The 14,951-nt window shown below is 46.3% G+C and overlaps 1 protein-coding gene across 1 annotated transcript in view; it reads right to left on the reverse strand.

Moving 5' to 3' along the window:
• Nucleotides 1-4,218, reverse strand: part of Ern1 (endoplasmic reticulum to nucleus signaling 1) — a 102,560-nt gene extending 98,342 nt beyond the window's left edge. Inside the window, exon 1 of the mRNA XM_006970499.4 lies at nucleotides 3,966-4,218. Within this exon, the coding sequence (XP_006970561.1) occupies nucleotides 3,966-4,025 (60 nt within the window). The 5' untranslated portion in view covers nucleotides 4,026-4,218. The remainder of the gene's footprint in view (nucleotides 1-3,965) is intronic.
• Nucleotides 4,219-14,951: the final 10,733 nt, after the last annotated feature.

Genomic DNA, 14,951 nt, shown 5'->3' on the forward strand with positions numbered 1-14,951 from the left:
AAACTGTGAATGGACACAAACGCTTGAATACTTTTTACATGGATAATGGTTAAAATTTTAATACGAAATGCAAGTGATGGCCTTATGATTATTTGTTTTTAATTTCTCCTTAATTAAAGGAGATAAGAAAGAGTGCACTCATCCGCCTATCTCTGTAACATGTCACTCTGAGGCAGGCAAGTCTGTGGAATATGGTAAAGCCAAAGCCACAGCACAATCTTGCGCGTCCGGGAGACATAGCCAACCAACACCCTTGTTATTCACAGAGTATGATTCACATCCCTATATTTTAAGTCAGCATCATTCTCTAATCATCTTGTTAGATGACAGGCTCCAAATTATCTGAAAATAATATGAACTGAATCCATTTAAATGACATTAGGTGTTTCTCTTCTGTATCATTTCTATGGAGGAAATATTTGATTATAAAACACACAACATATTAAAATTACAGATGATTTTAGATTTCAAAAGCAAGAGAATTTCAATGAAAATTAAATAGACATTCAATAGTTCTTCAACCTGAAAATGGTGTAGAAAACCTGCAGTAAGCAAGTAACTATCTCTCCTAGATCCATGAAGGTGGAACTATGCCACCAGACAGCATGAAGAAACCTTTATGTGTCTCACTGATTCCTAGTCAGGATCATGCTCTATCTTTGAACTTAAAAAAATTATTTATTTTTACTATAGACATGTATATAAATGTTTGCCAACATGTATGTATATGTGAACTACACACATGCCTGATGCCTGCAGAGGTTAGAAGAGGATGTTGAATCCCATAAAACTGGAATTACAGACTGTCCTTAGCCTCCATGTAGGTGCTAGGAATCAAACCCAGGTCGTCTGTAAGAGCAGTAAATTCTCTTTTTCTTTCTTTTTTAAAATAATTTATTTTTATTTTTATGTAAATTAGTGTTTGCCTGCACATATGTCTGTCTGTGTGAGGGTGTTAGATCCTCTGGAACTGGAGTTACAGTTATGAGCTGCCATATGGGTGCTGGGAATTGAACCTGGGTCCTCTGGAAGAGCAGCCAGTGCTCTTAACCACAGTCGTGAGCCATCTCTCCAGCCCGTAAATGTTCTTTCTTTAGAGAAAGTCTCACATACAGTTTCTCTACTGTTCTGAAACACTATCTTGCTAAAGAAAGCTGAGTGGGCAGCTGAATTAATGAAACATACATGTGCGCACAACTACAGTTTAAGTTCACGATCAACTATCCTGATAACATCGGCAATGAACATCTACTCATAGCCACAGAATAAACAGCTCCATGTCTCCTCCTAGGTTAATTCATGCAGGTGATGGCCATCACAGGAAATGATAAACAAGGCCATTTCTGGTTGAGATTTCTCTCTCAGAGGCACACTGTCTTTCTTACACATATGGTCCTTGGTTCTCAAACTTTTTTTTTTCTTAACCCCCATCAAACCAAATACTGACTAAATAAACTTAATGTATCTTAGCTGAGCTAATATTTTTGGTCTCACATGGTGCCAATCTTTTGGATATAATTGAGTGAAGTGGCGCCCATGTAAAATTAGCCAACATTAGATATAAGATAAAGGTCTAGGAAGAAAGGGAAAACTCTAGAATGTGACTAAGCACATTCTGGATTGGCAAAGGCAGCCTCCAGGACTTACTAATAAGGATGTTACTGCATTTTGGATCTTGTAGCCTAGCCTCTCAACCAATAATGAGTCAGTGTCTGGCTCAGGAAAAAACACACAATGCTGAAAGAAAATCACAGCATTGCCTCCAATGTACCAGCTACTTCATCAATCAAAACAAAACACCACATACACACACACAAATCCCTGCCAAGGCATAGTACTACACCTAAAATGATGCAGAGTAAAAGGCACTCTGGGTAGGGAGATAAAGAGAACACACATTCACTATCACGTGCAAGGCACCTTCCTTCCCGAGCACTAGCTGCCCCCATTTCACACATCAGGAAACGAAGTCACTAAAAAGAAAAATAACTTGCCTGAGGATACAGCTAGCAAGTTATCAGTTAGAACTCAGGTCTGTCTGACTTAACAGCTGCTGTGTTCTGCCCTAAGTCACTGCTGCCTACTGTAAGGACAAATTCTGCTCTAACTTCAAATTTTAAAATTCTAATTCTTGGGGCTGGAGAGGTGGCTCAGAGGTTAAGAGCGCCGACTGCTCTTCCAGAGGTCCTGAGTTCAATTCCCAGCAACCACTTGGTGGCTCACAGCCATCTGTAATGAGATCTGGTTCCCTCTTCCGTATACATAGTAAATAAATAAATCTTTAAAAAAAAAAAAAAATTCTAATTCTTATAATGTTTGGAGTTGAAATCTTTTATTAGAAGAAAATTCCGAAAGTGAAATTCTGACCTTTCATCTTAAAAAGTTACAGTAAAGCCATCTTTGATAAGGGTCTAGAATCTTTTCCATGACAAGTTTGGATTTCTAGGCACAACTTGAAAATACTGACATGCACTAAAACTAAAGCTAAATAGCTATTTTTGGCTCCTTACCCTATGTTGCTGGATGACAAAAACACTAGAATCTAGTGAAGGAAGAGTCAATGCAAAGCTGTGGGGAAGGAAACCATATACACCTCGGCTGTGAAGATATGAAATGATCGATTTCCACATTAAACATTCAGTCGCTGTGTCCATACTCTCTGTTTGTCAGCAGATACCAGGCAGCAATCAATCAACCCAAGGTGAAGTGTTCAAGTTCAAAACCTGGTTCTAGTTGTGAAAAGTAGATCTTTTCTTTTTAATTAGGAGTGAAAAAACAAAACAAAACAAAACCCCCCCACAACACCTTAGGTCTGTCATTATGAAAATGCATATAAATTTTCCTTTGGGGTAAAAAAAAAAAAAACCTTAAATTTGAAAAAGCCCACCTTCTTTAACACTTCAGTAGTTTCTAAATTCTAATTTCTTGTTACTCCGGGAGCACAATTATTTACCTACAAGGCCTAAGAGTTCAAAGAGTTCCCAGAGTTAACAAGGCGGCTGGCCCGCGGGTCTCCACAGATCAGTCCTCCACTAGGACACCTGGTACATGATAAGCCCTATTAAAGGGAACACGGTACCTTCAAAGAGGTCATTAAACAGGACCAGTACAAATGTGCCATGCCTACATCCTGAACAGTGCGTTTTTCTTTTTTAAAAAATATTAAGCCCTCAGTTCTTCCGACTAGAAGGTGAAAATAACCATGTCCGCCCACAAAATGTCCTCTTTAGCCAAAATGTCCAAACCCTAAATGGATAAAGAGTCAAATAAATATAAACCGGGACCATTCTTCTTCTCCAGAAAACAAGATGAGACGTTTCTGACGGCCCCACACGTGAGACAGCTTTAAGTTTTGAAGTGACTTCAACTCTGGCCCACTCATCGGGTCTTTAAAAGGGTCCAAAGCCCACAGCTTACTAGCAAACCAAAGTACTGGCAGGCAGCCCCCTGCCTCCGAATACAAAGAAACCTTCGGGGCAGGTAAGCAGAACCCAGCACTGGGTAAAAGACGCCGTACCCAATTCCCAGCTGCATTCGTTTCGCAAAGTCGCATTTTTAAAAACTTTCGAGCAAAGATTCCCAACTCCAGTCTCCACCCGCTTCGCCCGGCTTCGGGTGTCCTTCCGCGGCCACCGCGGCCGGCCGAGCCGGCGCCCACCTGTGGAGACGGCGGGGCAGGTGGGCGGCGCGCCCGGGACTCGGGCCTTCGGGAGACAGCTCCGATCGCGCGCGTCCCGGGCCCTGGAGCCGCTGCCCGCCTGGGCCGCGCTGGCCTCGGGAGGAGGACGCTCGTGATTGACCGCCAAGCCTCCCGCGGCCGCCTCAGCGGCGGCGCCCGGCCTCCCGCCGCTGCCGCTGCCGCCGCCTCGGCCCGGCCCGGCTCGGACGCCAGCCACGGCGGCCGCGCCACTCTCCTCCGGCCACCAGCCCGCCCGTCCCCGCGCCGCACTCCCCCGGTCACTCACCCCGGGGCCGGGCGGCGGTAGCAGCAGCGCCAGCAGGAGCAACAGCCACCGGGCCGGCATGGCGGGGACGCGGCCCTGGCTCCGGGCTCCACCGGCCGATACTGGGGACGGAGTGGACAGAGGGCTGGGCGGGGGTGCCGCGACGACAGCGCGGCACCGGTGGAGGAGCGGTGGACACGGAGCTGACTGGGCGGCGGCGACACCCCCATTCCCGGCCCTATAAGTGCCTTGTGCCGCGGCTTCTTCCGGTCGGGGCGGGCTGAAGGGCGGTCCGGAGGGCGGAGCCCGTAGAAGGCGGGGTCGCTGTCTGGATGGGGAGGAGCCTACGCTGGTGTGGGGGCGTGGTCACCGTGAGAGGGCGGGGTAGACCGAGGCCAAGGCCGGGCTAGCTTGGGGCTGCCTTCTGCCCTTGGGTGCTAGAGGCCGAGAGGAACTCTGGGCTTTCGGTATTTGTGGGCGCTGTGCTTTCGGAGAGATAAACTTGTCCGCAGGCCAAGGAAAAATGACATCTGCCACCGCACCGGAGGCCCCACTCGCCTGACGAAGGACCCACGGCGTGAGGCTTGCTCTGGAAGAAGAGGATGCCCAACAACTCTCCCGGCTGCCAGCAACCACTTACTAGGGTTGCCTAGGCGACCCCTGGAGCGAGGGTTTCAGCGGCTGGCGGCCCTGAGCTGCCGCCTCAGAGTTCACTGCGGAGGGTCCTCCAGCTGTGTCTCATCCAGTCCTAAGGCCCCTTTTTTGCCTTGCCTTGCCCTCAGGAATTCCCCCCAATCCATGTCCCGCAGCCATCCGTTCCCCACGGTATGAACCGCAGCCAAGTCATTCACCAAAAATTTTAAGGAGGAAATCATGTGGCTCCTTGTGCATGTGTGTTTACGTGACCTCTGTAGATGTGGCCTGGTGAAGCCTGAGATGACATGTGTCACAACTCTTTGGAGGGTGTGGGTGGGCTGAGGACTCCAAGGTCTATTTAAGGTTTGTGGGTTATTAACCAGAATTAACGAGACCAACAAGTTGTTTCATCACTGGGTCCCAAGCTGCCCTCCACTGAGCTGGAAGAGGGAGGGGAGAACTTGTTTATAATGAGAAAAACTAACATTTGGAGCACAAGGACAAAGTAGATTACTTATTATTCTAGGAGAAAAAACGAGTTGCTGGGGTGTACCTCAGTTGGCAGTCTTGTGTAGCATACATGAGGCCCTGGGCTCCATCTCCAGGCCTCTAAAAACTGGGTGTGTTGGCCCAGATCTGTAATCTCAGCACTCTGGAAGTGGATTGGAAGTTCAAAGTAATCCTTGGCTATCTAGTGAAGACCAGCCTGAGCTACCTGGGACCACCAAGGGAGGGAAGCAGGGACAAATTCTCTCATCTTTTTCCTGTCTTGCTGCTTTGACAGCACGTGGTAAATTTCAGGTTTTTTGAGGGAAAATGTAATCCTAGAAAAACAAACAAACAGCAAAGTAGTGTATGTGTGTTGTTTATGGGGGGGAGGGAACTAAGTGTTCAGTCTGTGTGTGCTTTGGGTCAACTCTATCCAACTATAACAGAACTGTCCCTAGGAAAAGCAAATCCTGTGGTAAGACTTCCTAGTCTCACCTCCACCCACCCACCCCAACCTGGGGCAATTCCCATCATACTGCAGAATGCAGAAAGCTTGAGAGGGGGAATTCTGGCAATTTTGAAGGCAGCAGACACAATTTGAAGTGTTACCCACAGGTCTCAATGCAAATAAGTTTGGGGTTTGGGATTGGCAGAGAGATATAGAGGGGCTAGAAGTCCCAACCCTCCTGAGCATGGTGGCCCAGGTAGCCACGGAGCACCCGGAGCCCTGAACTGGGGAGGAACACTTCAGTGACTGATGACATGTCCAGACTGCAAGCTGACGACAGGATCTGTAAGACCATGTGTTTGAGGTTTCAAATAAAGGAACTTGGAGCCAGTAAGAATGGCTCACACTCAGCAGATAAAGATGTCCAAGCCTGACAAGCTGAGTTCAGTGACCCATAACTACTGGGAAATGAGAGGTGGCCCTCCTGGAAGTTGTCCTCACACCTCTACGTGCACATTGTGGCACATTCGAACCCACGCTCATACACTCACACATCACAAAGTAATAAACCTTTTTTTAAAGTTTTTTTTTTTTTTTTTTTTTTTTTAAGCTTGATTGAGAAAAACTGTTTTGGGGCTAGAAAAACGGTTTAGCAGTTAAGCACAGTACTGCTTTCCCAGAGGACTCAAGTTCAAGTCCCATCACCCATATCAGACCACTCTAGGGGCATCTGACACCCCTGGCCTCTGTGGGCATCTACACTCATGTACACACAGACACACAAATAGATTGTGAAAAAACAAAAGACTGCCTTCATAGTCCTTCTCCTGTGCATTTCTTACAACATAATAAATCTAGGGGTAGAGCTGGGATGATGGAACAGAACTGTTATGCCAGCATTTAGGAGGGAGAGGCAAGAGGATTAGGAGTTCAAGGCCAACCTCAACTGTACAGTGAGTTTGAGGCCAGCCTGGGCTACGTGAAACACTACCTCAAAATACAAAGGGCTGGGGGAAAGGTCTAGGAGCAAGGAGAGGGACTGGCCGCACTGAACTCTTTGACAATTCAAAATGTCACAGTGACCCCGTAAAGGTAGCAGATGGAACACAAAAAGGAAGGGTGACCTCAATCTGACTCATACATCATCTTTAAAGATTCCGAAACAAACAGAAATCACCCAAGGACCAGGAGCCAGGCAGGAATATTCATCCCGTGTTGAGGTCGCTTTGATTGCTCTGCTACACATTCTCTCGAAATCTCTGCATTTGTTCTTAGGCTTAACCAGCCTACCTGCTTGACTGGCAATTCAGACTGACAAGTGCTGGGTTTTATTTATGGTCGAGTTGCCAGAATCTTGCTCCACAGTCACATGCAGCCCGAAACAACTTTTTACTTATGTTAAATCAAAAGCTGGTATCGCTGATAAATATAAAAATTGAAATATTTTAGGGCTTCTCTGAAATAGACCTGCCCATCTAAAGTCCAGAAAATAGACAGTAAACAATCTTTCTGGAGTCTTATTAAATAATCCCCATTTTTAAAGGTCAAAATGAGATGGGTCAGCAGGTAAAGGTACTGGGCTGTCAAGCCTGACCACCAACCAGACTTCAATCCCCAGAATCCACATGGTGGGAAGAAAAAACTGACTCCCAAAAGTTGTCCTCTCACCTCCATCTGCACACTGTGGCATGCATGCCCACACAAGGATACACACACACACACACACACACATATAAATAAACATAATTAAATTTTTTAAAGGTTAAGGTTATAGTCTTAATGTAAAAATAGGCCACCACAGATAAATATACAACACACACACACACACACACACACACACACACCCCCACACACACACATTTGCACACAGTAGATTGAACAAAGATTGACAGAAGACTTAGGTATGTCTGGGGAGGCGAGAGGAAGTGAATTAACCAAATATTAATTTTATTTTTCTTGGAGTTTTTAAAAAACCTATTTCCAACTCCTTTTGTGACTCCTTCCTTACCGATTCAGCATATGGAGGGCAGAGTTTAGAAATCTGTGCATTTTACACTTTGCACAGATGAACGGAGGCAGCAGAATGGGGCCGGCTCACTACAGAGAGCCAGTGTTAAGCCACAGGCAGAGAATCCTTAGTGTTTATTTTAGCAAATGCTGCCCTCTAGAGGAAGGAAGAGGTCATGACTTAGATTTCCAGGAATTTTTGTTTTGCTTTTTTTTTTTTTTTTTTGAGACAGGGTTTCTCTGTGTAGCCCTGGGTGTCCTGGAAATAGCTCTTTAGACCAGGCTGGCCTCAAACTCACAGAGATAGACCTGCGTCTGCCTCCCGAGTGCTGAGATGAAAGGTGTGTGCTGCCACCGCCCGGCCCAAATCAATTTTTTAAAAGCGACTTCCAAGCTGTTGTCTCGACAGTCCTGAATTTATGGTATTTGTGGGGTAGCCATGGGTTAAATAAAATGATGTAACAATCAAAAGATGTACCTTCTTCCTATTGTGCGGTTTAAAGGAAATTAAAATCTGATGTTGCTGGGTGTGCTTGGTCTTGTGGCGCTTCTTCTAAGATAACAGGATTGAAAAAGCAGCGCCGATTGTTCTAAGCACTGTTATTTACAAGATGATATCCAGTATCCAACCCGTCACTACTGTTCGTACTGTCTTAGACTGCAAAAGTTTGCTCTCACCCCTGCTCATTCCTTCCCGCTTTCTTCTGTGCTGGGGATCAATCCCTTAGAGTATGCCAGGCAAACACTCTACCACTGAGCTGCCTGCTGGGCACAGGAGTGCTAAGTCTCATCAGTGCTGCTTCTTATTGTTTGCTGTTATTTGGAAATGTGCACACACCTGCCTTTAGGGTCATCTTGTGCAACAGTTCTATCAGTTAGGTATTAAGTGGAAGCAGTTTACAGAGGATACAATAAGCCTGGGCATGGTGGCACATGCCTGCAATCTCATCATTTGGCAGGGGGACTGCTGAGAGTTTGAGGCTAACCTTGACTACACAGATAAGTTCAAGGTCAGCCTGGGCCACAGAGCAAAACTGTCTCAAAGACAAGCAAATACCAGAAGATACATTAAAACCTAGAAAGGCCAACAGCCCAGTAAGTAATACAACTGGAAAAAGGCAGAACCTAGTTAGGACCCACGGATCAGCAAGGGTTGGCGGCTCATACCTATAACCCCAACACTGGGAGGGCAAGACAGGAGGATCAGGATCCCAGCTACCCACAAGCACATTACAAGTTAAGAGGCCAGTTTGGGCCATATGAAACGCTACTTCAAAAACAACCCACCAAACTGGGAATAGTGACCTAGGCCTTTAATATCAGTACTCAGGAGCAGAAGTAAGAGGATCTCTGTGAGTTCAAGGCCCGTGTGGTCTACAGAGTGAGTTCTACAACAGCCAGAGCTACATCATGAGATGTGTCTAAAAAAAAAAATCAGAAAATAAAACAAGAATTAACCAAACAAAGACAACCTAAAATCAAACAAGAACTCAGATATTTACTTCACTTCAGAGCTTTGTTTAGTTACGATGATGGAAGCTACGCCCAGTTCCACTTGTACCTAGCTGGTATTCTTTTTGTCGTTGTTTTGTTTTTGTTTTTTTGAGACAGGGTTTCTCTGTGTAACAGTCCTGGCTGTGCTGGAACTCCCTCTGTAGACCAGGCTGGCCTCGAACTCACAGAGATCCTGCCTGCCTCTGACTCCCAAGTGCTGGGATTAAAGGCGTGGGCCACCACTGCCCGGCCTTTTTTTTTTTTTTTTTTTTTTTTTTTTCTTGTATTTATTTATGGGGAGGTGTGCATGCCTCTTGTGGATGGCCGAGGATAACTGGCAGGAGTCAGTTCCCTCCTTCTACCTTGTGGGTCCTGGGGACTGAACTCAGGTCACCAGACTTGGCAGCAGGCACCTTTACCTGATGAACCACCTCACTGCTGCTATGCTTGCCCCATGCCCACAGTATTATGGCGATGTCCTGTTATGTGTGCTGTAACTGTAGTTAGAAGACAGTGGGCCAAGCGGGCAGTTCCTGGAATATCAACCATATTCCCTCTATATTTGGGAAGATTGGCTTCAGAAGCCCATACATCTAAAGACACCAAGATCCCATTCAAATCCCTTCTATATTAATAAAATGGCATCACATTTGCATGTGCTATGCATAGCCTCCTGATAGCCTCCTAAGACCTAAGTTATCCTATGTAACCTGGGATATCTATTGCACAGTATGGGGCATGATTTGGGAAAACCATGAAAAAAAAATAGCCTGGATATGTTCAACACAGCTGAATTTTTAAAAAACCCAAATAATTCTGATCCGTGGTCAGCGGAACCACAGCTGTGGAACCCACTGACACTGAAAGCAACCTACACTAAGAGCAGACACAAGTTTGCACAAACAAGTGGGGACGATGAGCTTTGTCTGAAACCGTAGTTCAAGCCTGCCCATCTCCTCTTGGAGCTGTGCCAAAGACTGTAAAAAGATGGCAGCCAGCTGGCTGGGGACGTCAGCCAAGCCCGGCTTCCTCAGGGGGCAGCTTAGGCTCATCCGAACTGGTTATTTGCTCACTTGCTTCGGAGCTGTTGGGTTCACACCCGTTTGTGCCAAGGCTGTGATGCCATGGCAGAGAACTATACCGTATTAGTGGCCTCGGGTCCAACGCAGTGCCAGGATGGAGTAACCATCCTCCCAAAACATCTCCATTTCCTCACTGCCCAGTCCTCCTAATCCCCTGATATCTCACCTAATTCCGTAGAACGTTTTGGAAACTTCTCTTGGATGGCTCACAAACATCCTTCCTCTAGTAAAAACTCTGCAGAGGTCTGCTTTCATACTGTTTCCCTGTGGGCCACTGTTTCGTTCCAGGCTGTTTAAAAGGGTTTGAACATTTCCTTCTCGGATATGGCCATTTTCTGGCTTCTTCCGGACTCCTGGCTATTTTCCTTCCTTTGAGACTTCGGGCACCCACACACCTACACACACACACACACACACACACACACCACTCACCCCCTACCCACGGTATCCCCTCCCCGCCACAGACACATCACATAGAAAAGTAATAAATCTTATGGAAAAGACCTAAACCTTAGCTGATTGTTATTGTTTTAGAGTCTCTAGCTGGAGCTGGCCTCAGATTCCGTACATAGCAAAGGATGCTCTTGAACTTCTCTTCCTCCTGTTTCCACCTCCTGAGTGTTGGGATGACAGGCTTGCACTACCTCAGTACGTTTATGCAGTGTTGGGAGTGAAACCCAGGACTTCCTGTCATTCATATTTCCCCAGAATGGAGCAGTCCAAATGTTCACCACCCACGGTAAACAAAAGCTGGTATGGGGCTGAGGGGAGGACTCAATGGGTAAAGCACTGGCTGCTCACATTTGAGGACCCGAGTTCAGATCCCCAGAGCCCACGTAAAGCTAGCCACAATGTTACACATCTGTAACTGATGCTCCTGTGTCAAGATGGGAGGCTGAGGCAAGACAATCCTCACAAGCCCATGGCCGGCTAGCCCGTCATACAAAGCGGCAAATGAGAGGCCTTGTCTCAAACAAGATGGAATGACACCTGAGGTTGCTCTCTCATCCATGTGCCACGGCGTGAGTTTTTACAAATGTCGCCTCTCTCCCTGTCTGTACCACCCCCTCACACACACAACAAAAAACAAACAGAAAAAGTGGTATATCCACTTCATGTAATACTATTTGGCAATCAAGATGGATGAAATATTGACATAAAGTACAAGACTGTAATCTTGAAAATGTTAAGTAAAGCCAGGTGGTGGTGGTGGTGGTGGTGGTGGTGGTGGTGGTGGTGGTGGCGGCGGCGGCGGCGGCGGCGGCGGCACACACCTTTGATGCCAGCACTTGGGAGGCAGAGGCAGGAGGACCTCTGAGTTTGAGGCCAGCCTGGTCTACAGAGCAAGTTCCAGGACAGCCAGAGCTACACAGAGAAACCCTGTCCTGAGGGGAAAAAGGAAGAAGAGAAAAGGTAAAGTAAAAGAAGCCAGTCTAAAGGTTCACATTCTTTTTTTTGTTTTGTTTTGTTTTTTTCGAGATAGGGTTTCTCTGTGTAGCTTTGTGCCTTTCCTGGATCTTGCTCTGTAGACCAGGCTGGCCTCGAACTCACAGAGATCCGCCTGCCTCTGCCTCCCAAGTGTTGGAATTAAAGGCGTGCACCACCACTGCCCTGCAAGGTTCACATTCTTACCATCCTGTTCACATAAAGGGCTCAAGGAGATCAAGACAGAAGGTAGGCAAGTGGATGCTTAGGGCTGGAGGAGGAAGTTGAGACATAATGATCAGGGCATAGGGTTCTTTCTGGGCTAATGAAGACATTCTAAAGTTAATAATGATAATGATGCCTAACTTCGTTCATATAGCAAAACCACTGGGTTATTCTAAATGCGTAGGTTGTATGTGGTATGTAAGTTGTTTTTCAGTAAAGCTACTAAAAATATGTAAATGGTCTACATATACCAGCTAAAAGGCAGACCTGGGGCCTGGAGAGATGGCTCAATGGTTAAGAGAAACCATGGCTCTTCCAGAGGACCTGGGTTCAATTCCCAGCACCCACTTAGAAACTTACAACTGTCTATAACTCCAGTTTTAGGGGATCAAACACCTTCTTCTGGCCTCTGTAGGCACTGCAGACAGGTGGTGCACCAGACATACATGTAGGCAAAACAACCACACATATAAAATAAAATTTATCTTCTTTTTTTTAAAAGGTAGACATGTCAAACTAAAACAAACAAAAAACCCTCAAAACTTCAAGACTCAATTATATTTACAGGTATTAAAATTCAAACATAAATATGAAGGAGGCTAAAAGTCAAAAGACAGAGAAAGACAGGACCTACAAAAACTTCCCAAAGGAGAGCAGGTCAGGCATGGCAGCACACACCTGCAATCCTAGCCCTGGAGAGGCTAACATGGGAGGTCAACATGGGCTACACAGTGAGTTCAAGACTGGCCTGGGCTACATAACAAAGGCTTGGGGGTGGCGGGAGCAGGACTGGGAAGGTTATGCTGATATCAGATGAGCTGGCTCTGAATTAACAGGGACATTTCACTATGATGAAAGAACCCACTTATGAATAAAACATAACAATCCTAAATGTGTAAATACCTTAAGTTGAACTTGAGAACAAAGCCAAGCCAGACACAACTGATGGGCAACAATGAAACAAAACGCACATTAGATTTCAACATTCTCTAGTTTGCTGATAGAAGAGAACCCAGAGGTAGAAGACAGGGTTTTTCGGTCTCTGTACTATCGACATTTTGGGGCCAGGTTTATTTTAAATTTTACTTTCTTTTTAATTGGTCAGATAATCCTGGGACTGTAGCAGAAGCAGTCCTGTGCACTGTGGATGTTCAGTGGTCCCTCCGGTCTCCACCTATATTCATTTCCTAGGGATGCTACAAGAAGTGCTCAAAACCAGATGTTTTACAATAATAGCAAGATGCCTCAGTGGGTAGAGGTGCTTGCCGCACAAGCCTGAGCACCTCAGTTTGATCCCTGGAACCCGTATCTTTTAGTTTCTGTTCTGTTGCTGTGAAGAGACACCATGACCAAGGCAACTCTTAGAAAATAAACCATTTAATTGGGTTTGCTTACAGTTTTAGAGAATTATTAGTTCAAGACCATCATGGCAGGAGGCAGACAGGCATGGCCCTGGAGCAGCAGCTAAGAAGCTATGAGCTTTATATCCTGATCCACAGACGAAAGGGAGAGTGAGGGGGGCACAGAAAGCGGGAGGGAGAGGGGAGAGGGAGAAAAAGAACACCCAGTGTAGCCTTTTGAAACCTCAAAGTCCCATGTGTGTCCCCCTCTCCCCACAATACACCTCTTCCAAAAAGGCCACACCTCCTAAACCTTCCCAAACAGTTCCATCAACTGTGGACCAAGCATTCAAATAAATGAACCTATGGGGGCCGTTCTCACTCAAATCACCACACCTTATAAGGGGAGAAGGAGAGGACTGACTCCACCAAGGTCTCCTCTGATTTACACACACACTCTATGCCATGGGCACCCCCCACACATACACACACAATCAGACCACCACACATGCAAACACACACATATACACAAATAGTAATACAAATAAGATAAAATTACAAAATAAAATAGAGAGCTGGATATAGTGATACACACCTTTAATCTCAGTGCTTGGGAGTTTGGCTTCCTATAGAATTTGAGACCAGTGTGGGCTATGAGACTTGGGCTCAACAAAACAAAAAATAATAGCCATTTCTTTCATAGTTATGCAGGCCAGAAGTCTGAAACAAAAGGGCCAGTAATGCCAGGCTCCCCCGGAATCCTCTGGGGGGAGACCGTCTTCTGCTTCTTCCAGCTTCTGGGCACCCCTGTTATCCCTTGGCTTGTAGGAATACCTCTCCAGCATCCTTTATCCTTAAATGGCTATCTTCTTGTTCGTCTCTAGGTCTGAGTTCCTCTCTTCTTACCAGAAGATCGTCATACCACATTAGGGGCCATTCTAACTTATGACATCGATAAAGACCCTGAAGTTACCCTGAAGTTCTCTCTGGAGGACACAACTCAGCCCACACCACAATCTGACAGGTGTCAGTGACAGCCTTCCTCTTTGTAAAAAGCCAAATTACCTCCAGACATTGCCCGTAAGTGGCAATATTGCCCCACTGCTGGAGATTCACTCCTGCTGGAGATGTGAATAACACCAGCAATGCCTTGGTCTACAAGCTACTTGTGGAACATTACCCTCAACAGCAACAAATACACAAAACAGACCATGTGCTGGACAATTGAATAAGTCTGGAAAATGACAGCTGACCTCTAAGAGGGTAGTTCCAAATCCCTGTGTGCTGGTATTCACCTCCTTGTGTGGGCCCCTTCCACATTGCACCAGGGTTGGTCCAAGTGATCAGTAAATTGTGGAAAGTGATGGCATGCCCATTCCAAGGCTGGACCTTTTGCAGCTCCCATTCTTCCTTCCCTCTGTCCATCTCTCCGCCATCTTACTCCAAGGGAAGCAGCAGGCCAGCTTCAGGCTACAAGCAATGCTAGAGAGACCTGTGCAGTAAGGAACTGAAGCTGACGGCCCACAGCAGAGTGAGGCTGGAGTAGATAACCCACTCCTAACAAGCCTTCAGAGGAAGGTGGCCATCTGATGGAAACTTCACAAAGGATCCAGAACCAGGACTACCTAACCAAGGCCCTCCAGGTTTCTTATCTGTAGAGGCAAATCTGTGTAATACCCAAATGCCCGCTGTAAGTCACTGGTGTGCCCACCCACACCACTGGGAAGGCTAGAAGAGCGCATCAGATCCTCTAGAAGTGGAGTTACAGGCAGTTGCCAGCTGTTGACGTGGGTGCTGGGAACTCAATCAACTCATGTGTAACCACTGGGCATCTCTCCAGCCCCTAACTTTTTATGAGGCA

The sequence above is a fragment of the Peromyscus maniculatus genome, chromosome 8, assembly GCF_049852395.1.
Source record: "Peromyscus maniculatus bairdii isolate BWxNUB_F1_BW_parent chromosome 8, HU_Pman_BW_mat_3.1, whole genome shotgun sequence".
NCBI classification, from domain to species: Eukaryota; Metazoa; Chordata; class Mammalia; order Rodentia; family Cricetidae; genus Peromyscus; species Peromyscus maniculatus.